Genomic DNA, 24,888 nt, shown 5'->3' with positions numbered 1-24,888 from the left:
ACATGACAATTACACGAACAGAGAAGAACAAAGCAAAAGGATGACAGTTTCATCAGAAACTGTTTTACGCCTGGAGCTATCCTTGGTGCTGAGAGTTGGAAGTCAACTGAAGGATGGGAATTACGATGGTTATTTTCAATTAAATATAAAACTGTGGAGTTAGTGTTAGATTATAACGACTGTCTATGCCACTAGTTCTGACTATGAACTATTACTGAACGGCAAGTATCAACCTACTAAAATAAATAGTTAAAAAATAAATAAAAAATACTTGAAAGAAAAAAAGCCGAAAGGTATTACCCCAAATAACCAACCTCTAGAGGTGAGTCTGGTTCATCCAGGATGTTCTTCTCACTCTGTATCCGCTGCATCGTTCCTGTAGAACTGGGGTCCATTATCAGCACGTTCTGACTACCAACTGTGCCGAACTTACAGTCACTCTTTCTGGAGTCAGTCGTCCTGCACACCTCGTAATTGTACACGTGAGGGAGAGTCCCTGCCCCCAAAGTGTCTGAGTAACGTGGTGGATAATATGGAATCACAGGGAGGCTGGAGTGATACAGGATGCGAGACTGTCTCCATCTGTAGATTTTCACTGATATAATAACCACTAAACACATGATGAAGAGGAAGGAGACTACAGCCAGAGCCAACACTAAGTAAAAAGTCAGGTTGTCATTGTACTCCTTGTCGTGTGTAAAGTCAGTGAACTCCGACAGCACTTCAGGGAAGCTGTCCGCCACCGCCACGTTAACAATGACTGTAGCTGAACGAGAGGGCTGCCCGTTGTCCTCCACTATAACAGTCAGTCTTTGTTTCACAGCATCTTTATCAGTGACTTGGCGGATAGTTCTTATTTCTCCATTCTGTAAGCCCACTTCAAACAGCGCCCTGTCTGTGGCTTTCTGTAGTTTATAGGAGAGCCAGGCATTCTGTCCAGAGTCCACATCAACAGCCACCACTTTAGTGACCAGATAGCCCACATCTGCTGAACGAGGCACCATTTCAGCCACCACAGAGCCACCAGTCTGGACTGGGTACAGAACCTGAGGGGGGTTATCGTTCTGGTCCTGGATCAGTATTTCCACAGTCACGTTGCTGCTGAGTGGAGGAGAGCCTCCATCCTGAGCTTTTACGCGGAACTGGAAATCTTTGATCTGCTCGTAGTCAAAAGAGCGCACTGCATGGATGACTCCACTATCAGCACTAACGGACACATATGAGGAGACTGGCACTCCGTTAACAGAGGAGTCCTCCAGTATGTAAGAAACACGGGCATTCTGGTTCCAGTCAGCGTCTCTGGCTTTCACTGTGAATATAGAGAGACCTGGTGTGTTGTTTTCTACAATGTAGGCCTCATATGAGCTCCTCTCAAAGACAGGCGCGTTGTCATTCACATCAGAGATCTGTAAGGTGAGAGTGACGCTGCTGGAGAGGGAGGGCACTCCCTCATCAGAGCAGGTCACTGTGATGTTATACTCAGAGGCTCTCTCTCTATCCAAATCACTGTCTGTTATTAAGCTATAAAAATTTTTTGACGTCGTTTTCAATGCGAAAGGAATATTATCATTTATAAAACACTGAACTTCCCCGTTTTCGCCCGAGTCTGGGTCTTGGATGTTAATCATTGTCACGACTGTACTGGGGCTTGCACTCTCTGATATAACAGTCGATTTAGACATAATCTTAATTGTTGGATTGTTGTCATTAATATCAATAACATCGACTATCACCTTGCAGGAATCCGTTAATCCCCCGTTATCTCTTGCGCGCACATTGATCTGGAAATGTTTTTTCTTTTCATAATCCAAACGACCAATCAATCGCACTTCACCGATTTTCTCGTTTACTTCAAACATTTGTCTGACTTCATCCATAGTATTTGTTATCGAGTATGTAATCATGCCATTCAAACCATGATCAGCATCTGACGCACTAACCGAAGTCACAATTGTGCCTTTTGCGGCATTTTCAGCCACAGTACCCTTGTATACCGCCTGCGTAAAAATAGGAGCATTATCATTCACATCTAACACTGTAATGCGTATTTGCATTGTTCCTGACATCTGTGGCTCTCCTCCATCCACAGCCGTCAGCACCAATGAAACGAACTCGTCTTTCTCTCTGTCCAGGGGTTTTTGCAAAACCATTTCAACATTCTTTGTACCGTCTGCCTGGTTGTGCAGCTTGAGTAAAAAATTTTCACTGGGCATGAGCACGTAACTTTGGAGAGTGTTTGTCCCTACATCCAAATCCATAGCTCTTTCTAAATCAAATTTCGCCCCAATAACTGCAGACTCGCTAATTGTGAATTTTATTTCGTTTTTTTCAAAAGTTGGTGCATTGTCGTTAATATCTGTAATTTCAACTGTTACGCTGTAAAATTCCATAGGGTTCTCTAACACAATTTGAAAATGCAAAGCGCACGGTGTTGTATCACCGCACAGTGCCTCTCTATCTATTCTTTCTTTTACAAGGAGGAGCCCTCTTTCGGTATCCAGCTCGATGTATTCGCTGCTGTCACTTGAATAAACACGACCACTACGTAACTTTAGTCGTCTCACATCCAAGCCTAAATCCTGAGCTATATTACCAACTAACGATCCTTTTGCCATTTCTTCCGGAACAGAATAGCTTACTTGACCGAAGACTGAACTAAATGACAGAAGTGAAACAAAAATCAGTACTTGCCACCTCATTGTTTGAGTAAACCTCCACTAAAGCAAAAAAAGAAAAAGAAAAACAGCCTCCTTAAAGTCGGTTTTAAGGAAGGACGGCAATTTAAGCAACATATGAAGAATAATAATCCCAGAAATTGAGGTAAAAGAATGACAGCTGTGCGACGTTGTCGTGTATAACCCCATGCACAAACGAAGACAAAGCAGTCAGTGCCTGCCTCCTATGTCTGCAAAATCGACATGGAGAGGCGTTACTGCTTTTAATATACTACAGCTGCAACAGAGAAGACAACAGCGGCCCACTGAGTTCAAAATGAAAAACTGCAGAATATGTGTTTTATAAAGACAGAAAGAGAAAAGTGAAAAAAAGAACTGATGTCCAATTAAATGGGACATCATCTAAATAATTTCCTTAATTTCATAATGTGTAGTAAGGATGAAAAAATATGTGGATGGACAATGAGAACTTTCTGTCAAACTAAAAACATGCATAATATTGTCCGAAGTTGCTCTCCAGGGTGCTGAAAATAAAAACAAATGAAAAAAACACAAACATTTTGGCAGAAATTATCTAGTAATTGATTGAAATTATTTTTAGACTGACAAATGATAAGAGGTTTGTGTGTAAAGCAGAAAAAAACAAAGTGATGTTTTATCAGAACCGTAGCAATCTAACCTCTAGAGGAGAGTCTGGTTCATCCAGGATGTTCTTCTCACTCTGTATCCGCTGCATCGTTCCTGTAGAACTGGGGTCCATTATCAGCACGTTCTGACTACCAACTGTGCCGAACTTACAGTCACTCTTTCTGGAGTCAGTCGTCCTGCACACCTCGTAATTGTACACGTGAGGGAGAGTCCCTGTCCCCAAAGTGTCCGAGTAACGTGGTGGATAATATGGAATCACAGGGAGGCTGGAGTGATACAGGATGCGAGACTGTCTCCATCTGTAAATTTTCACTGATATAATAACCACTAAACATGTGATGAAGAGGAAGGAAACTACAGCCAGAGCCAACACTAAATAAAAAGTCAGGTTGTCATTGTACTCCTTGTCGTGTGTAAAGTCAGTGAACTCCGACAGCACTTCAGGGAAGCTGTCCGCCACCGCCACGTTAACAATGACTGTAGCTGAACGAGAGGGCTGCCCATTGTCCTCCACTATAACAGTCAGTCTTTGCTTCACAGCATCTTTATCAGTGACTTGGCGGATAGTTCTTATTTCTCCATTCTGTAAGCCCACTTCAAACAGCGCCCTGTCTGTGGCTTTCTGCAGTTTATAGGAGAGCCAGGCATTCTGTCCAGAGTCCACATCAACAGCCACCACTTTAGTGACCAGATAGCCCACATCTGCTGAACGAGGCACCATTTCAGCCACCACAGAGCCACCAGTCTGGACTGGGTACAGAACCTGAGGAGGGTTATCGTTCTGGTCCTGGATCAGTATATTCACGGTCACATTGCTGCTGAGTGGAGGAGAGCCTCCATCCTGAGCTTTGACGCGGAACTGGAAATCTTTGATCTGCTCGTAGTCAAAGGAGCGCACTGCATGGATGACTCCACTATCAGCACTAACGGACACATATGAGTAGACTGGCACTCCGTTAACAGAGGAGTCCTCCAGTATGTAAGAAACACGGGCATTCTGGTTCCAGTCAGCATCTCTGGCTTTCACTGTGAATATAGAGAGACCTGGTGTGTTGTTTTCTACAATGTAGGCCTCATATGAGCTCCTCTCAAAGACAGGCGCGTTGTCATTCACATCAGAGATCTGTAAGGTGAGTGTGATGCTGCTGGAGAGGGAGGGCACTCCCTCATCAGAGCAGGTCACCGTGATGTTATACACGGAGGCTCTCTCTTTGTCTAAGTCAGTATTTGTAACTAAGCTATACAGATTACTGGATGTAGAAATAATCAGAAATGGCATATTTTTATCAATTGCACATCGGACTTTCCCATTTTCGTCAGAATCAGGATCATTTACACTCATTACAGCGACCACTGTGTTTGGAGGCGAATCTTCTCCTATTGAATTTGATGAAGAAATCATATTCATAACTGGGCTGTTGTCATTAACGTCACCTACATCAATAATCACTTTGCTGGAATCAGAGAGACCTCCTTGGTCCACTGCCTCTACATCAATTTCATACTTCTTGGATTTTTCATAATCAACAGGTCCATTTAATATAATATGCCCGTCTTTAGTAATGTTGAATAATTTTGACAGAGCCCTCATGCTATTTCCGATGACGTAGCTCACCTCTCCATTGGAGCCTTTGTCTGCATCAGAGGCACTCACTTTGATAATCTCTGTTCCTTTGATTGAGTTCTCTTTAACAGCCGCTTTGTAAACGTTTTGAGTAAAAACAGGAGCATTATCATTAGCGTCTAATACTGTAATATGAATTTGCATAGTGCCAGACCGCTGCGGCTCTCCTCCGTCTACAGCCGTTAATAACAATGATGCAAACTCCTGCTTCTCTCTATCCAGAGGTTTCTGTAAAATCATCTCAACCTTTTTACCGCCATCAGACTGACTGTGTAATTTAAGAATAAAATTGTCATTGGGCTTCAGTGTATAGCTCTGAAGACCGTTCAAACCTATATCTGGATCTATTGCTTTCTCCAGCATGAATTTAGAGCCGATGACTGCAGACTCGCTTATTTCAAACCTTCTTTCTTCCTTATCGAATGCAGGAGCATTATCATTAATATCTGTGATTTCGACAGTAACTGAGAAGATTTCTATCGGGTTCTCTAAAACAATCTGAAAATGTAAAGCACAAGGCGTCGTCTGACCACAGAGGGCTTCGCGGTCCATTTTTTCTTTGATGATGAGGAGCCCCTTTTCCCTCTTAAGCTGAATGTACTCTGTGTTGTCTCCCGTGTGGATGCGAGCTTTACCCGCTTGTAATCGTTTCAGATCCAAACCTAGATCCTGAGCAATGTTGCCAACCAATGAGCCTTTGGCCATTTCTTCCGGAATGGAGTAGCTGACCTGACTGAGCACGGTGTGTAAAGAGATGACCGAGAACAACAATCCTACTTGCCGTTTCATTGTTCTTTCAGGCAAATCCGTCGAACCAAAAATAGCGTTTGTCGTCTTCTTTTTGCACTCTGCGATACTGACCCAAATCAAACACGCAGATGACTCTGTTGAAACAACTTTTGACGGAAGATTAATTCCAACTTAATATATCCCTTCACCACGGTTTAATCCACATTTGACTGTACGTTATTCTCTGGAGTTCGTCGCCACTGTGAGAGAGCATGAGATGTCTTCCTATATAGATGATTTTAAACACCGTGGTGCTGGTCAACAGCGGCCCACTGAGTTCAAATAATGAAACTGCAGAACAAGAGTCCAAAAAAGACACATTTCTTTCAATCAACAACTGGAGAATATAATACCAAACAGTAAACGTAAAGGGCGCTCTCTTTTTAACTGGAAAGATCCTCTGAACGTTTTTAACAATTCGACCGGATCAGTAAAAAATAATGGCTGAATAGAAGGCTTCGTAACTATGTGACCAAAAACAAATGAATACATTCAAAAACTGTTAAGGTCAAAGAAAAGTATTGGAAGATAATACATAAAGAGCGACCAAAAATCAAAAGAGGGCATTCTTTCCCTATCCAAGGTGCTGAAACTATGTAGCATGTAAAAAGTAACGCTGAGTGTAAAAATAAATGTATAAATTTATCAGAATTGTAGCACTCTAACCTCTAAAGGAGAGTCCAGTTCATCCAGGATGTTCTTCTCACTCTGTATCCGCTGCATCGTTCCTGTAGAACTGGGGTCCATTATCAGCACGTTCTGACTACCAACTGTGCCGAACTTACAGTCACTCTTTCTGGAGTCAGTTGTCCTGCACACCTCGTAATTGTACACGTGAGGGAGAGTCCCTGTCCCCAAAGTGTCCGAGTAACGTGGTGGATAATATGGAATCACAGGGAGGCTGGAGTGATACAGGATGCGAGACTGTCTCCATCTGTAGATTTTCACTGATATAATAACCACTAAACACGTGATGAAGAGGAAGGAGACTACAGCCAGAGCCAACACTAAGTAAAAAGTCAGGTTGTCATTGTACTCCTTGTCGTGTGTAAAGTCAGTGAACTCCGACAGCACTTCAGGGAAGCTGTCCGCCACCGCCACGTTAACAATGACTGTAGTTGAACGAGAGGGCTCCCCGTTGTCCTCCACTATAAGAGTCAGTCTTTGTTTCACAGCATCTTTATCAGTGACTTGGCGGATAGTTCTTATTTCTCCATTCTGTAAGCCCACTTCAAACAGCGCCCTGTCTGTGGCTTTCTGCAGTTTATAGGAGAGCCAGGCATTCTGTCCAGAGTCCACATCAACAGCCACCACTTTAGTGACCAGATAGCCCACATCTGCTGAACGAGGCACCATTTCAGCCACCACAAAGCCACCAGTCTGGACTGGGTACAGAACCTGAGGAGGGTTATCGTTCTGGTCCTGGATCAGTATTTTCACAGTCACATTGCTGTTGAGTGGAGGAGAGCCTCCATCCTGCGCTTTAACACGGAACTGGAAATCTTTGATCTGCTCGTAGTCAAAAGAGCGCACTGCATGGATGACTCCACTATCAGCACTAACGGACACATACGAGGAGACTGGCACTCCGTTAACAGAGGAATCCTCCAGTATGTAAGAAACACGGGCATTCTGGTTCCAGTCAGCATCTGTGGCTTTCACTGTGAATACAGAGAGACCTGGTGTGTTGTTTTCTACAATGTAGGCCTCATATGAGCTCCTCTCGAAGACAGGCGCGTTGTCATTTACATCAGAGATCTGTAAGGTGAGAGTGACGCTGCTGGAGAGGGAGGGCACTCCCTCATCAGAGCAGATCACTGTGATGTTATACTCGGAGGCTCTCTCTCTGTCTAAATCACCGTTTGTCAGTAAGCTATACAGATTACTGGATGTAGAAGTAATCAGAAATGGCATATTTTTATTAATTGCACATCGAACTTTCCCATTTTCGTCAGAATCAGGATCATTTACACTCATTACGGCAACCACTGTGTTTGGAGGCGAATCTTCTCCTATTGAATTTGATGAAGAAATCATATTCATAACTGGGCTGTTGTCATTAACGTCACCTACATCAATAATCACTTTGCTGGAATCAGAGAGACCTCCTTGGTCCACTGCCTCTACATCAATTTCATACTTCTTGGATTTTTCATAATCAACAGGTCCATTTAATATAAGACGCCCGTCTTTAGTAATGTTGAATAATTTTGACAAAGTCCTCATGCTCTTTCCGATGACGTAGCTCACCTCTCCATTGGAGCCTTTGTCTGCATCAGAGGCACTCACTTTGGTAATCACTGTTCCTTTGATTGAGTTCTCTTTAACAGCCGCTTTGTAAACGTTTTGAGTAAAAACAGGAGCATTATCATTAGCGTCTAATACTGTAATATGAATTTGCATAGTCCCAGACCGCTGCGGCTCTCCTCCGTCTACAGCCGTTAATAACAATGATGCAAACTCCTGCTTTTCTCTATCGAGAGGTTTCTGTAAAATCATCTCAACCTTTTTACCGCCATCAGACTGACTGTGTAATTTAAGAATAAAATTGTCATTGGGCTTCAGTGTATAGCTCTGAAGATCGTTCAAACCTATATCTGGATCTATTGCTTTCTCCAGCATGAATTTAGAGCCGATGACTGCAGACTCACTTATTTCAAACCTTCCTTCTTCCTTTTCGAATGCAGGAGCGTTATCATTAATATCTGTGATTTCGACAGTAACTGAGAAGATTTCTATCGGGTTCTCTAAAACAATCTGAAAATGTAAAGCACAAGGCGTCGTCTGACCACAGAGAGCTTCGCGGTCCATTTTTTCTTTGATGATGAGGAGCCCCTTTTCCCTCTTAAGCTGAATGTACTCTGTGTTGTCTCCCGTGTGGATGCGAGCTTTACCCGCTTGTAATCGTTTCAGATCCAAACCTAGATCCTGAGCAATGTTACCAACCAATGAGCCTTTGGCCATTTCTTCCGGAATGGAGTAGCTGACCTGACTGAGCACAGTGTGTAAAGAGAGGACCGAGAACAACAATCCTACTTGCCGTTTCATTGTTCTTTCAGGCAAATCCGTCGAACCAAAAATAGCGTTTGTCGTCTTCTTTTTGTACTCTGCAATACTGACCCAAATCAAACACGCAGATGACTCTGTTGAAACGAGTTTTGACGGAAGATGAATTCCAACTTAAAATATCCCTTCACCACGGTTTAATCCACATTTGACTGTACGTTATTCTCTGGAGTTCGTCGCCACTGTGAGAGAGCATGAGATGCCTTCCTATATAGATGATTTTAAACACCGTGGTGCTGGTCAACAGCGGCCCACTGAGTTCAAATAATGAAACTGCAGAACAAGAGTCCAAAAAAGACACATTTCTTTCAATCAACAACTGGAGAATATAATACCAAACAGTAAACGTAAAGGGCGCTCTCTTTTTAACTGGAAAGATCCTCTGAACGTTTTAAACAATTCTACCGGATCAGTAAAAACTAATGGCTGAACAGAAAGCTTCGTAACTATGTGACCAAAAACAAATGAATACATTAAAAAACTATAAAGGTCAAGGAAAAGTATTGGAAGATAATACATGAAGAACGATTAATAATCAAAAGAGTTCATTCTTTCCCTATCCAAGGTGCTGAAAGTATGTAGCATGGCAAAAGTAATGCTGAGTGTAAAAATAAATGTATACATTTATCAGAATTGTAGCACTCTAACCTCTAAAGGAGAGTCCGGTTCATCCAGGATGTTCTTCTCACTCTGTATCCGCTGCATCGTTCCTGTAGAACTGGGGTCCATTATCAGCACGTTCTGACTACCAACTGTGCCGAACTTACAGTCACTCTTTCTGGAGTCAGTCGTCCTGCACACCTCGTAATTGTACACGTGAGGGAGAGTCCCTGTCCCCAAAGTGTCCGAGTAACGTGGTGGATAATATGGAATCACAGGGAGGCTGGAGTGATACAGGATGCGAGATTGTCTCCATCTGTAGATTTTCACTGATATAATAACCACTAAACACGTGATGAAGAGGAAGGAGACTACAGCCAGAGCCAACACTAAGTAAAAAGTCAGGTTGTCATTGTACTCCTTGTCGTGTGTAAAGTCAGTGAACTCCGACAGTACTTCAGGGAAGCTGTCCGCCACCGCCACGTTAACAATGACTGTAGCTGAACGAGAGGGCTGCCCGTTGTCCTCCACTATAACAGTCAGTCTTTGTTTCACAGCATCTTTATCAGTGACTTGACGGATAGTTCTTATTTCTCCATTCTGTAAGCTCACTTCAAACAGCGCCCTGTCTGTGGCTTTCTGCAGTTTATAGGAGAGCCAGGCATTCTGTCCAGAGTCCACATCAACAGCCACCACTTTAGTGACCAGATAGCCCACATCTGCTGAACGAGGCACCATTTCAGCCACCACAGAGCCACCAGTCTGGACTGGGTACAGAACCTGAGGGGGGTTATCGTTCTGGTCCTGGATCAGTATTTTCACAGTCACATTGTTGCAGAGTGGAGGAGAGCCTCCATCCTGAGCTTTGACGCGGAACTGGAAATCTTTGATCTGCTCGTAGTCAAAAGAGCGCACTGCATGGATGACTCCACTATCAGCACTAACGGACACATATGAGGAGACTGGCACTCCGTTAACAGAGGAATCCTCCAGTATGTAAGAAACACGAGCATTCTGGTTCCAGTCAGCGTCAGTGGCTTTCATTGTGAATATAGAGAGACCTGGTGTGTTGTTTTCTACAATGTAGGCCTCATATGAGCTCCTCTCAAAGACAGGCGCGTTGTCATTCACATCAGATATCTGTAAGGTGAGAGTGACGCTGCTGGAGAGGGAGGGCACTCCCTCATCAGAACAGGTCACTGTGATGTTATACTCAGAGGCTCTCTCTCTGTCTAAATCACTGTCTGTTATAAGGCTGTAGAAATTATTTTCAGTTGACTTCAATGAAAAAGGAATATATTCACTAATCGTGCATTTAACTTTGCCATTCTCACCGTCATCCATGTCTTGAGTATTAATAATCGTTATGACCGTGTGGCTTTGTACATCCTCAGAAATAGTATTTGTTTCGGACATTACATTAATAAGGGGATTGTTATCATTTACATCTATAATATCGACTGTTACTTTGCATGTGTCCGTTAGTCCTCCGTCGTCACTTGCGCGTACATTTATTTGATAATTTCTTGACTTCTCATAGTCAACATTTCCAATCATCCGAATCTCGCCAGTGTTTTCATTTACCTCAAACAAATGCCTGACGTCATCTAAAGTATTTCTGATCGAATATTTTATTTTCCCATTCGATCCATGGTCAGCATCTGATGCACTAACTGAGATCACGTCTGTGCCTTTTGGGGAATTTTCTTCAACCGTGGCTTTATAGATGGACTTTGTGAAAACGGGTGCATTATCGTTGACATCTAACACTGTGATGAAAATCTGCATTGTTCCAGACATCTGCGGCTCTCCCCCATCTACTGCCGTCAACACTAAGGACAAATGCTCCGTTTTCTCTCTGTCAAGAGGTTGTTTTAAAATCATCTCAACATTCCTTGAGCCGTCTGCTTGACTGTGTAGTTTTAGAGCAAAATTATCCTTGGGTTCCAACATGTATGTTTGTAAACCATTGACTCCAACGTCTAAATCCACCGCCCCTTCTAAATCAAATTTTGACTCGATGACTGCAGACTCGCTTATTTTAAACTGAACATCGCCTTTCTCAAATACGGGGGAGTTATCATTTATGTCTACGATCTCAACCATTATCCTATAAAATTCAACGGGCTTTTCGAGGATTATTTGGAAGTGCAGTGCACAAGGCATAGTTTGGCCACAAAATGCCTCTCGGTCTATTCTTTCTTTGATCAGGAGTACTCCCCTGTCTTTGTTAAGCTCAATATATTCTCTGCTATCGCCAAAGAATACACGAGCCTTACGTGACTTTAGTCTCTCTACATCTACACCCAAATCCTCTGCTATCCTTCCAACTATGGAGCCTACAGACATTTCTTCGTTCATAGAGTAGCTGATTTGCCCGAGAACAGGACTGATGAAAAGGAACGGGATGAAAAACAGTACTTGCCGTCTCATTGTTTCCTCGATAAAAGGTTACAAGCAAAAAAGCAGTTTTTTAGAATAATATCTTCCAGCGATATAGCACAGCAATCGTCAATGCATAGTCCTATTAAAATAACTTTAAAATAATAGTCCAAGCGAGGCAAGGGGTTTAGTCACGACAGCATCCTGTCGTTTCCTACAGTATATGCTCGTCTCATCGTTGGTGTACAAAGATGGCTGGCTCTGACGACAATAAACTCTTGCAGAGTAACATGCTGGACTATAGCGTCCCTAAGAGTCAAAAATACCAAACTGCAGGAAAAATGTACAAAAGATAAAAAGTAAGAAAGAGTGAAAGAAAAATATGATTTATAAAAATGTACAAGGAACTAACCCCTCTTTTTTAATTATATGCGTGCAGAATATGTCGAAGAATACACAGATTTTTTTTCCCATGACGCACGCATTTTCAGAAAAGGTGATGAAAAGAAAATATATGGGAATTTCATGTATATAAATGGGGAACAATTGTTGTTTCCTTTCACTTAACCTGTCTCAATCCTTGGTGCTGAAAGGGAATAGGTCAGCTTTACGAAGGGACAGAAAATTAAAGAACAACAGAGTTAAAAATAAAAAAAAGCAAAGGAGTAAAAGCTTTTCTTGGAACACTCTAACCTCGAGAGGAGAGTCTGGTTCATCCAGGATGTTCTTCTCACTCTGTATCCGCTGCATCGTTCCTGTAAAACTGGGGTCCATTATCAGCACGTTCTGACTACCAACTGTGCCGAACTTACAGTCACTCTTTCTGGAGTCAGTCGTCCTGCACACCTCGTAATTGTACACGTGAGGGAGAGTCCCTGTCCCCAAAGTGTCTGAGTAACGTGGTGGATAATATGGAATCACAGGGAGGCTGGAGTGATACAGGATGCGAGACTGTCTCCATCTGTAGATTTTCACTGATATAATAACCACTAAACACGTGATGAAGAGGAAGGAGACTACAGCCAGAGCCAACACTAAGTAAAAAGTCAGGTTGTCATTGTACTCCTTGTCGTGTGTAAAGTCAGTGAACTCCGACAGCACTTCAGGGAAGCTGTCCGCCACCGCCACGTTAACAATGACTGTAGCTGAACGAGAGGGCTGCCCGTTGTCCTCCACTATAACAGTCAGTCTTTGTTTCACAGCATCTTTATCAGTGACTTGGCGGATAGTTCTTATTTCTCCATTCTGTAAGCCCACTTCAAACAGCGCCCTGTCTGTGGCTTTCTGCAGTTTATAGGAGAGCCAGGCATTCTGTCCAGAGTCCACATCAACAGCCACCACTTTAGTGACCAGATAGCCCACATCTGCTGAACGAGGCACCATTTCAGCCACCACAGAGCCACCAGTCTGGACTGGGTACAGAACCTGAGGGGGGTTATCGTTCTGGTCCTGGATCAGTATTTTCACAGTCACATTGCTGCTGAGTGGAGGAGAGCCTCCATCCTGAGCTTTTACACGGAACTGGAAATCTTTGATCTGCTCGTAGTCAAAAGAGCGCACTGCATGGATGACTCCACTATCAGCACTAACGGACACATATGAGGAGGCTGGCACTCCGTTAAAAGATGAGTCCTCCAATATATAAGAAACACGAGCATTCTGGTTCCAGTCAGCATCTCTGGCTTTCACTGAGAATATAGAGAGACCTGGTGTGTTGTTTTCTACAATGTAGGCCTCATATGAGCTCCTCTCGAAGACAGGCGCGTTGTCATTCACATCAGAGATCTGTAAGGTGAGAGTGACGCTGCTGGAAAGGGAGGGCACTCCCTCATCAGAACAGGTCACTGTGATGTTATACGCAGAGGCTCTCTCTCTGTCTAATTCACTGTCTGTTACTAAGCTATAAAAATTATTGGATGTAAATCTAATTTCAAATGGGATATTTTCATTTTTCACACAATTAACCTTGCCGTTATTTTCAGAATCTGGGTCATTTACACTCATTAACGCTATGACTGTCTTGAGGGCCGCATCTTCTGGTACTGAGCCTGAAGCTGATATCATATTTACAGTAGGGCTATTGTCGTTTATGTCAACTACATCAATTATGATCTTACTGGAGTCAGAGAGCCCGCCTTGATCGATTGCTTCTATATCGAGGTTGTACGTTTTTTCTTTTTCATAGTCCATTGGTCCACCTAGTATGACATCACCCTCACTGTTTATGTGAAACAGCTTTGAAACTGTATCCATGCTATTTTGGATGGTGTATGTCACCTTTCCATTTGATCCTTTGTCTGCATCAGAAGCAGTCACCTTTGTAACAAGTGTGCCTATTACTGAATTTTCAGAAATGCTTGCTTTGTAAACAGCTTTGCTAAAAACAGGTGCGTTGTCGTTTGCATCTAGTACAGTAACGTAAATTTTCATTGTTCCCGTCATTTGGGGTTCTCCTCCATCCTCCGCCATTAATACTAAGGATATGTGTTCTTGTGTCTCTCGGTCCAGTTGTTTTTGTAAAATCATTTCTACCTTTTTGCTGCCATCAGACTGATCATGAGATTTTAGCACAAAATTGTCACTGGGTTTGAGAGTGTATCTCTGAAGACCATTCAGTCCAATGTCGTGGTCAATCGCTTTCTCTAACATAAACTTAGAGCCGATGACTGCAGACTCGCTTATTTCAAACACTCTCTCGTCCTTTTGAAATACCGGAGCGTTATCATTGATGTCAGTAATTTCAACGGTTACGGGGAATAATTCCAGTGGGCTCTCAAGTGTGATTTGGAAATGTAAAGCGCAAGGCGTTGTCTGTCTGCAGAGTGCTTCACGGTCTATTTTTTCTTTTATGACGAGGACTCCTCTCTCTCTATTCAGTTCGATAAATTGAGCGCTGTCTCCGGTGTAAAGACGAGCTTTGCCTGATCGAAGACGTTTTACATCTAAACCTAAATCCTGTGCTATATTGCCGATCAAAGAACCTTTTGGCATTTCTTCTGGAACTGAATAGGTAACCTGGCAGATCGCATAACTGAGGCAGAGAATAGAGATTACCAGTACTTGCCGTTTCATTGTTCTGTTTGATGCTGCTGCCACACCAGCTGCCGTGATTTACTAGGTTTTATGAGTAAAATCCTATGAAGGGAAAATTAAAAAATTTAAGCAGAAGAAGGTTTTAATCCAAAAAAACGAAAATATAATTCCATCTTGAGCTGCCCATGGATAAATCTGATCTCCGATGTCTGCTTCTGTATGTGAGTTCTTCTCTGTAACATGTCAGGAGGACTAACTGGGATGTCGTGTTACAAAAGCAACTCAGAACTTCAAAACACTGGGCAACAGCGGCCCGATGAGTTCAAATTGTGAAAGTACATCAGGACACAGCCATAACGACATGTAAATTCTGAAAAAAATAAGAACATAACACCTATCATAACATCTATCTGCAATTTTAATTTAAAAAAGATATAGGAATCCAGTAACATAAAACTGGAATAAAAAAAAATGTTAAACAAAACATATAGAAAGAATTAAAGGTGAATATGCAGGGTAGAAATAATTTCCCATTTATGAATGAACAAAGGACCATTATAATCAGATGATTATATATTTAGAATGCATAAATGTGCTCTATTTGTCGCTGTCCAAGGTGTTGAAAAGGAAGCTGAATTAAGCCAATCATCGAAAACAGGCAACATCACCCAATCCCATACGACTAACCTCTAGAGGAGAGTCTGGTTCATCCAGGATGTTCTTCTCACTCTGTATCCGCTGCATCGTTCCTGTAGAACTGGGGTCCATTATCAGCACGTTCTGACTACCAACTGTGCCGAACTTACAGTCACTCTTTCTGGAGTCAGTTGTCCTGCACACCTCGTAATTGTACACGTGAGGGAGAGTCCCTGTCCCCAAAGTGTCTGAGTAACGTGGTGGATAATATGGAATCACAGGGAGGCTGGAGTGATACAGGATGCGAGACTGTCTCCATCTGTAGATTTTCACTGATATAATAACCACTAAACACGTGATGAAGAGAAAGGAAACTACAGCCAGAGCCAACACTAAGTAAAAAGTCAGGTTGTCATTGTACTCCTTGTCGTGTGTAAAGTCAGTGAACTCCGACAGCACTTCAGGGAAGCTGTCCGCCACCGCCACGTTAACAATGACTGTAGCTGAACGAGAGGGCTGCCCGTTGTCCTCCACTATAACAGTCAGTCTTTGTTTCACAGCATCTTTATCAGTGACTTGGCGGATAGTTCTTATTTCTCCATTCTGTGAGCCCACTTCAAACAGCGCCCTGTCTGTGGCTTTCTGCAGTTTATAGGAGAGCCAGGCATTCTGTCCAGAGTCCACATCAACAGCCACCACTTTAGTGACCAGATAGCCCACATCTGCTGAACGAGGCACCATTTCAGCCACCACAGAGCCACCAGTCTGGACTGGGTACAGAACCTGAGGGGGGTTATCATTCTGGTCCTGGATCAGAATTTTCACAGTCACGTTGCTGCTGAGTGGAGGAGAGCCTCCATCCTGAGCTTTGACGTGGAACTGGAAATCTTTGATCTGCTCGTAGTCAAAGGAGCGCACTGCATGGATGACTCCACTATCAGCACTAACGGACACATATGAGGAGACTGGCACTCCGTTAACTGAGGAGTCCTCCAGTATATAAGAAACACGGGCATTTTGGTTCCAGTCAGCATCTGTGGCTTTCACTGTGAATATAGAGAGACCTGGTGTGTTGTTTTCTACAATGTAGGCCTCATATGAGCTCCTCTCAAAGTCAGGTGCGTTGTCATTCACATCAGAGATCTGTAAGGTGAGAGTGACGCTGCTGGAGAGGGAGGGCACTCCCTCATCAGAACAGGTCACCGTGATGTTATATTGTGGCGACACTTCTCTATCTAAAGCTACCTCTGTAACTAAACTATAAAATCCATTCATTGTGTTTTGTATTTTAAATGGAATTTCGTCATTGATGTGACACTTTATCTCCCCATTTTTCTCAGAGTCCGGATCATTTACGCTTAACATAGCAATTACCGTATTCTCAGGAGAGTCCTCTGAAATGGCGTCTGAATTAGAGAGTATTTTTAACTGAGGGCTATTGTCATTCACATCAATTATATCAACTAGAATCTTACTAGAATCAGAGAGACCTCCTTTATCTGTCGCCTCTACATCTATCTGCAATAGTTTTGCTTTTTCATAGTCTATTTCACCGATCAAGACAACCTCTCCAGTTTGTCTATCAATCTGAAATAGATCGAGGAAACGAGCCTCTAAATTTGAAATAGCATATGATATTTCTCCGTTTGAGCCTCTGTCTTTGTCAGATGCAGTCACGGTTATAACACTAGTTCCCCGTTGGGAGTTCTCCCTTAATGTTGCCTTGTATACTGTTTTTGTGAAAACTGGTGCATTGTCATTGGCATCCAACACATTAACAGTAATCTGCATTGTGCCTGACATACGCGGCTGTCCACCATCCAAAGCAGTCAATATAAGTGATATACGTTCCTCTTGCTCTCTATCTAAAGGCTTTTGTAGAACCATTTCTACCTTTTTACTTCCATCTGCTTGATTTTCTAGTTTCAGAGCAAAGTTGTGTGTTGGCTTGAGCAAATAGCTTTGGAGACCATTTGTACCGATATCAGCATCTATTGCTTTCGCCAATACAAATTTAGACCCGATAACAGCTGACTCGCTGATTTCAAAACGTTTTTCGCTTGATGAAAAACTAGGAGCATTATCGTTAATATCTGTAATCTCTATTGTTATTCGGAACAGTTCCATCGGATTTTCTAGAATCATCTGTAAATGTAAAGCACAGGGCGTTATTTCTCCACACAACGTCTCTCTGTCTATTCTCTCTTTGATAAGGAGGACACCCATGTCTCTGTTCAGCTCGATATATTCTGCACTGTCTCCCGAATGAAGGCGAGCTTTGCCCGATTTGAGCCTTTTATGATCTAAACCTAAATCCTGAGCTACATTACAAACGATTGCACCTTTCTCCATTTCCTCGGGAATTGAGTAGCTGACCTGCCCGCACACTGATGTGATACAGAGAAACCAGAGGAACAACAGCACTTGCCGTCTCATTGTGTTGTCGAGGTACTCCAAGTAGCAATCCATGTTAAGAATTTTGAAAAATTAGACGGTATTCCAAAGACAAATCCAACAAACAAAAAATCAGCTGTCGATTTCCGTGAACACTTATCCGTGAATACGACGGCAGTCGAAGTGTGTCTGCTTTATTGTCTATCAGATACGATTCTAAAGGGGAGGTACATTTACAAGCCCTATGTAAGACTGCCACACACTGGCCAACAGCGGCCCTTTCTGTTAAAACATCAAAAAGCAATAACTGACATAAATACGATGGTCACTGTGAATAAACTTTAGACAAACAAACAAACAAACAAACATACATACACACACACACACACACACTCACACACACACATATATACATAATCATTATGTTTTACAATTATCGGCCATATGGTTGGAAAACTAGTAAATAGTCAATCACCTTTGGAAAATCCCTGTAAGATCTTGGTCTGTCTTTACCATGCAAGTGTTTCAATACAGATTTAGCCAAATAAATAAATGCAAAATAAATTGTATCGAAAACATGCGACAAGACCGCAAATAAATTAAATCCCCTTAACTGTCAGGAAGACAGCTCCAAAGAGCAAAAGCAGGAACTAAACCCACAAAGTGTCCTTCGAAAAATAGAAATTTGCTAAAGCACATCAAATGAAAAAAAGATGGACCTTTATACATATTGATAAATAAAGACATTTAAAACTATAATTTTTTTGTGATAAAAACATTAAATATTCAATGTCAGTATGAAAGTCAAACCTCTAGAGGAGAGTCTGGTTCATCCAGGATGTTCTTCTCACTCTGTATCCGCTGCATCGTTCCTGTAGAACTGGGGTCCATTATCAGCACGTTCTGACTACCAACTGTGCCGAACTTACAGTCACTCTTTCTGGAGTCAGTCGTCCTGCACACTTCGTAATTATACACGTGAGGGAGAGTCCCTGCCCCCAAAGTGTCTGAGTAACGTGGTGGATAATATGGAATCACAGGGAGGTTGGAGTGATACAGGATGCGAGACTGTCTCCATCTGTAGATTTTCACTGATATAATAACCACTAAACACGTGATGAAGAGGAAGGAGACTACAGCCAGAGCCAACACTAAGTAAAAAGTCAGGTTGTCATTGTACTCCTTGTCGTGTGTAAAGTCAGTGAACTCCGACAGCACTTCAGGGAAGCTGTCCGCCACCGCCACGTTAACAATGACTGTAGCTGAACGAGAGGGCTGCCCGTTGTCCTCCACTATAACAGTCAGTCTTTGTTTCACAGCATCTTTATCGGTGACTTGACGGATAGTTCTTATTTCTCCATTCTGTAAGCCCACTTCAAACAGCGCCCTGTCTGTCGCTTTCTTCAGTTTATAGGAGAGCCAGGCATTCTGTCCAGAGTCCACATCAACAGCCACCACTTTAGTGACCAGATAGCCCACATCTGCTGAACGAGGCACCATTTCAGCCACCACAGAGCCACCAGTCTGGACTGGGTACAGAACCTGAGGGGGGTTATCGTTCTGGTCCTGGATCAATATTTTCACAGTTACATTACTGCTGAGTGGAGGAGAGCCTCCATCCTGAGCTTTGACGTGGAACTTGAAATCTTTGATCTGCTCGTAGTCAAAAGAGCGCACTGCATGGATGACTCCACTATCAGCACTAACGGACACATATGAGGAGACTGGCACTCCGTTAACAGAGGAGTCCTCCAGTATGTAAGAAACACGGGCATTCTGGTTCCAGTCAGCGTCTGTGGCTTTCACTGTGAATATAGAGAGACCTGGTGTGTTGTTTTCTACAATGTAGGCCTCATATGAGCTCCTCTCAAAGACAGGCGCGTTGTCATTCACATCAGAAATCTGTAAGGTGAGAGTGACGCTGCTGGAGAGGGAGGGCATTCCCTCATCAGAGCAGGTCACTGTGATATTATACTCAGAAGCTTTCTCTCTGTCTAATTCACTGTCTGTTACTAAGCTATAGAAGTTATTAGAAGTAGACAAAATAGTCAAAGGGGTATTTTCATTGATAAAACAGTTAACTTTACCATTTTCATTTGAATCTGGGTCTTGAACGTTCATCATTGCTACAACAGTATTTAGTTTAGAATACTCAGATATCACATTGGATTTTGACATTACATCAATCGTTGGTTTGTTGTCGTTCATATCGACCACTTCAACTATCACTTTACATGAATCTGTAAGTCCACCATCATCACTTGCACGTATGTTGATGCGGTAATTACGTGCATTTTCATAATCAATACTTCCGATTATTTTAATTTCTCCACTGTCTTCGTTTATCCGAAACAGTGTATGAGCTTGATCTAAACTGTTGGTTATTGAATACTTTATTCTACCATTTGCACCGTCATCTGCATCTGAAGCACTAACGCTGGTGATAACCGTTCCTTCATCTACATTTTCAAAAACAGTGGCTGTGTAGGTCGACTGTGTAAAAACAGGCGCGTTGTCATTAGCATCTAGCACCGTTATGAAAATCCGAATAGTTCCTGACATTTGCGGGTCTCCTCCGTCAAATGCTGTTAAAACTAAAGCTATGAACTCTTCCTTTTCTCTGTCAAGAGGCTTCTGTAAAATCATTTCAGTCTTTTCCGTTCCATCACCGTGATTGTCCCGTTTAAGAACAAAATTATCAGTAGGTGTCAGTTCATATCTTAGAAGACCATTTTTTCCGACATCTAGATCTATTGCTCTGTCTAATACAAATTTTCCTCCGATTACAGCAGATTCACTTATTTTAAAACGGACTTCCTCCTTTTCAAAGGTAGGAGGATTGTCATTAATATCTGTAATCTCGACCGTGACACTGTTAAACTCCATGGGGTTCTCCAAAATGATCTGGAAATGTAATGCACAAGGCGTTGTCTGTCGGCATATGGCTTCTCTGTCTATTCTGTCTTTGATTAGAAGGACGCCGCGTTCTTTATTTAGCTCGATGTATCCAGCACTATCGCCTGCATAAACACGGGCACGACCAGATTTTAGCCGTTTTATATCTAAACCCAAATCAAGAGCGATGTTGCCGACTACATTGCCGCTCGGCATCTCCTCGGGGACGGAGTAGCTGACTTGGCCAAGCACTGCACTGATATGAAGGACAAAAGAAAACAACACTTGCCATCTCATTGTTTGGATCGACATTTTCCTCGTGAAATTCAAAAGGACGAATAAAGCTTCACAGTTATACGATGTCCATCATATTCAATGAGAAACTGCTGTTATTCCATAATCATCGTCATGGGTAAAACAAAAAAAAAAAAGGTAGATTGAAGCACGATCAGTCTTTAAGAGCACTCCCACGTTTTAACACCATGTCCGTCTTTCTACGGTATCATAATGATGGGGAGGGTTTGCTTTAAATCTGCTGTAAAATAGCAACACCCTGGCCAACAGCGGCCCTAAGAGTACACAATAATGAACTACAGGAATCACTCTGTAAAATAGCATTGAACATGACGGAATACAGTTTTATATGAAGCAGGAAAATTATCCCAATGAAATAAATTACATAAAAGTTAGAAAGGAGGTCATACTGAACTTAAATGATACGGTGAAATTCTTAATAATACACTGCATTTCATGTCACACCATTTGAAGGGGATATGGTTATGTTGATATATGTATGAATAATTAATTTAAAATATAATCACGTCACTAATGAATACTCGATAGATAGATAGATAGATAGATAGATAGATAGATAGATAGATAGATAGATAGATAGATAGATAGATAGATAGATAGATAGATAGATAGATAGATAGATAGATAGATAGATAGATAGATAGATAGATAGATAGATCGTTCATTCAGAACATCAGTGTCGGTGCCTCTATCCATGGTGCTGACTGCAGACTTGTGTTTTCTGACGCGATGTTCAGCGCATCACTTTCAGTTACATTATAATTAGAATATTTCACGAGTAACTTTAGCTCAAACAACTAACCTCGAGCGGAGAGTCTGGTTCATCCAGGATGTTCTTCTCACTCTGTATCCGCTGCATCGTTCCTGTAGAACTGGGGTCCATTATCAGCACGTTCTGACTACCAACTGTGCCGAACTTACAGTCACTCTTTCTGGAGTCAGTCGTCCTGCACACTTCGTAATTATACACGTGAGGGAGAGTCCCTGCCCCCAAAGTGTCTGAGTAACGTGGTGGATAATATGGAATCACAGGGAGGTTGGAGTGATACAGGATGCGAGACTGTCTCCATCTGTAGATTTTCACTGATATTATAACCACTAAACACGTGATGAAGAGGAAGGAGACTACAGCCAGAGCCAACACTAAGTAAAAAGTCAGGTTGTCATTGTACTCCTTGTCGTGTGTAAAGTCAGTGAACTCCGACAGCACTTCAGGGAAGCTGTCCGCCACCGCCACGTTAACAATGACTGTAGCTGAACGAGAGGGCTGCCCGTTGTCCTCCACTATAACAGTCAGTCTTTGCTTCACAGCATCTTTATCGGTGACTTGGCGGATAGTTCTTATTTCTCCATTCTGTAAGCCCACTTCAAACAGCGCCCTGTCTGTGGCTTTCTGCAGTTTATAGGAGAGCCAGGCATTCTGTCCAGAGTCCACATCAACAGCCACCACTTTAGTGACCAGATAGCCCACATCTGCTGAACGAGGCACCATTTCAGCCACCAGAGAGCCACCAGTCTGGACTGGGTACAGAACCTGAGGAGGGTTATCATTCTGGTCCTGGATCAGTATTTTCACAGTTGCATTACTGCTGAGTGGAGGAGAGCCTCCATCCTGAGCTTTGACGTGGAACTTGAAATCTTTGATCTGCTCGTAGTCAAAAGAGCGCACTGCATGGATGACTCCACTATCAGCACTAACGGACACATATGAGGAGACTGGCACTCCGTTAACCGAGGAGTCCTCCAGTATGTAAGAAACACGGGCATTCTGGTTCCAGTCAGGGTCTCTGGCTCTCACTGTGAATATAGAGAGACCTGGTGTGTTGTTTTCTACAATGTAGGCCTCATATGAGCTCCTCTCAAAGACAGGCGCGTTGTCATTCACATCAGAGATCTGTAAGGTGAGAGTGACGCTGCTGGAGAGGGAGGGCACTCCCTCATCAGAGCAGGTCACTGTGATGTTATACTTAGAAGCGATCTCTCTGTCTAAAGCAATCTGTGTAACTAAGGTGTAAAATCCATTTGACGTAGTTTGAATTATGAAGGGAATGCCATTATCCATATTACAATAAACATTTCCGTTATTCTCCGAGTCTGGATCGTTTATGCTTAACATAGCAATAACAGTATTTGTTGGCGAGTCCTCTGATATGGACTCTGATTTAGAAACAATGTTTATTTGAGGACTGTTGTCATTAATATCAATAACATCAACCATTACCTTTGTTGAATCAGATAGCCCACCGCTATCTACGACTTCAATATCCATTTGATAAGCATTTGCCTTTTCGTAATCTATTTCACCAACGAGAATAATTTCACCAGTTTCGGAATTGATATGGAACAGTTCAGACAAAAGTCGTTTGCTTGTAGATATCAGATATGATATTTTTCCGTTCAAGCCAATGTCCTTATCAGATGCACTCACAGTCGTTACACTGGTGCCCTTGGGAGAATTTTCCAGTATTTTGGCTCTGTACAACGATTTTGCAAATGTCGGAGCGTTGTCATTTGCATCTAATACATTAACAATTATCTGCATAGTCCCTGACATCTGCGGCTCACCCCCATCTACAGCGGTTAACAGCAGTGACATATATTCCTGCTTCTCTCGATCCAGAGGCTTCTGTAAAACCATCTCTACCTTTTTACTTCCGTCTGCTTGATTTTCTAGTTTTAATACAAAGTTATCAGTTGGCATAAGTAAGTACTGTTGTAAGCCATTTATTCCAATGTCCGCATCCATTGCTTTCTCCAAGATGAATTTCGAACCTACTACAGCGGATTCGCTAATTTCAAATCGTTTTTCTCTATTTGTAAAACTGGGGGTATTGTCGTTTATGTCAGTAATCTCCACTGTTACACGAAACAGTTCCATAGGATTTTCCAGAATTAACTGGAAATGTAAAGCACACGGTGTCGTCTCTCCACACAAAGCCTCTCTGTCTATTTTCTCTTTGACAAGGAGAACTCCCTTTTCTTTATTCAGCCCGATGTATTCTGCACTGCCTCCAGTGTAGACACGAGCTTTACCCGATTTCAGCCTTTTAAGATCTAAACCCAAATCATGAGCTATGTTTCCAACTACAGAGCCTTTGGACATTTCTTCGGGGATCGTGTAGCTGACCTGACCGAACACGTAGCGCACAAGTAGGAACGGGAGAAAACACAGCACTTGCCGTCTCATTGTTCTGTCCGACTTCAATTCCTTCCCCACAGGACTAAAAAACGCAAATATTCCTGATGAAGGCAGTGTAAAGGTAAAGAAACACTCGGTCCCACTGCAAGCATGAGACGTAAAAGATGTATTCAGTTATACCAATCTCCCGATGAAGGCGGACTGATTTATCTTGCCCTGTCTAAAATATATATAGGAAGGGGCAGTGCACAGAAAGAGATTTGAAAAAAATAGCATCCAGTTGAACAGGAACATGCTTGCCAACAGCGACCCTTTGAGTTGAAGTAAAAAATTACAACAATCAGTATGAGAGAGCACAAGTTATGTGTAATGTCCCAATCTAACAAAGCCCGATCTGAAAGCTGAGCACATTGGTCGTTTCAACATATCTGCATATATCATCCTGTATTCTTTGATAATTACTGAACGACCAATGTGACCATTTTAATCATGTATCTATGACAACAAAGTGTCTTAATTTAACTGGAGTTATTTGAAGAGACGAAGCCAAAAAAAGTATGAATGCAGCACACATACATTAGTACAAGCTGAATTTAGTCGTGGTAAGTGTCTCTGTCCATAGTGCTGAATGGAAGAGACTCGTTCTTTTTCAATATTCTTTTCACCCCCCATAAATTAACTCTTTTGGAACC

At 42.4% G+C, this 24,888-nt stretch overlaps 5 protein-coding genes across 38 annotated transcripts in view; all 5 read right to left on the bottom strand.

The window, feature by feature from the left end:
- LOC142397750 (protocadherin gamma-C5-like) overlaps positions 1 to 24,888 on the bottom strand; it is a 260,382-nt gene that overhangs the window by 60,649 nt on the left and 174,845 nt on the right. For 3 of the 34 annotated variants that reach the window (XM_075481382.1, XM_075481405.1, XM_075481422.1), the window contains exon 1: positions 3,355 to 5,928. The exons of 27 other annotated variants lie outside the window; for them this stretch is intronic. In XM_075481382.1, coding sequence (XP_075337497.1) covers positions 3,355 to 5,736 — 2,382 coding nt within the window. In that variant the 5' untranslated portion in view covers positions 5,737 to 5,928. Of the gene's footprint in view, positions 1 to 3,354; positions 5,929 to 9,450; positions 12,088 to 12,477; positions 15,103 to 21,859; positions 24,376 to 24,888 lie in introns of those variants that run through there. 4 more of the 34 variants (XM_075481383.1, XM_075481409.1, XM_075481401.1 and 1 more) reach the window with 3 other exon arrangements.
- Positions 297 to 2,957, bottom strand: LOC142398121 (protocadherin beta-16-like). Its single transcript, XM_075482102.1, has one exon. The coding sequence runs from the start codon at positions 2,697 to 2,699 to the stop codon at positions 297 to 299; it is 2,403 nt and encodes an 800-aa protein (XP_075338217.1). The 5' UTR covers positions 2,700 to 2,957.
- LOC142398120 (protocadherin beta-16-like) lies at positions 6,382 to 8,855 on the bottom strand. The gene has a single exon (XM_075482101.1). The coding sequence runs from the start codon at positions 8,782 to 8,784 to the stop codon at positions 6,382 to 6,384; it is 2,403 nt and encodes an 800-aa protein (XP_075338216.1). The 5' UTR covers positions 8,785 to 8,855.
- LOC142397760 (protocadherin beta-16-like) lies at positions 15,378 to 18,154 on the bottom strand. The gene has a single exon (XM_075481434.1). It carries the CDS (start codon positions 17,920 to 17,922, stop codon positions 15,463 to 15,465), a length of 2,460 nt encoding a protein of 819 aa, XP_075337549.1. The 5' UTR covers positions 17,923 to 18,154; the 3' UTR covers positions 15,378 to 15,462.
- Positions 18,351 to 21,332, bottom strand: LOC142397761 (protocadherin gamma-A2-like). Its single transcript, XM_075481436.1, has one exon. The coding sequence runs from the start codon at positions 21,052 to 21,054 to the stop codon at positions 18,652 to 18,654; it is 2,403 nt and encodes an 800-aa protein (XP_075337551.1). The 5' UTR covers positions 21,055 to 21,332; the 3' UTR covers positions 18,351 to 18,651.

Source organism: Odontesthes bonariensis, chromosome 13 (genome assembly GCF_027942865.1).
Source record: "Odontesthes bonariensis isolate fOdoBon6 chromosome 13, fOdoBon6.hap1, whole genome shotgun sequence".
In the NCBI taxonomy this organism is placed as follows: Eukaryota; Metazoa; Chordata; class Actinopteri; order Atheriniformes; family Atherinopsidae; genus Odontesthes; species Odontesthes bonariensis.
This window is presented reverse-complemented; position numbering and strand designations above follow the sequence as displayed.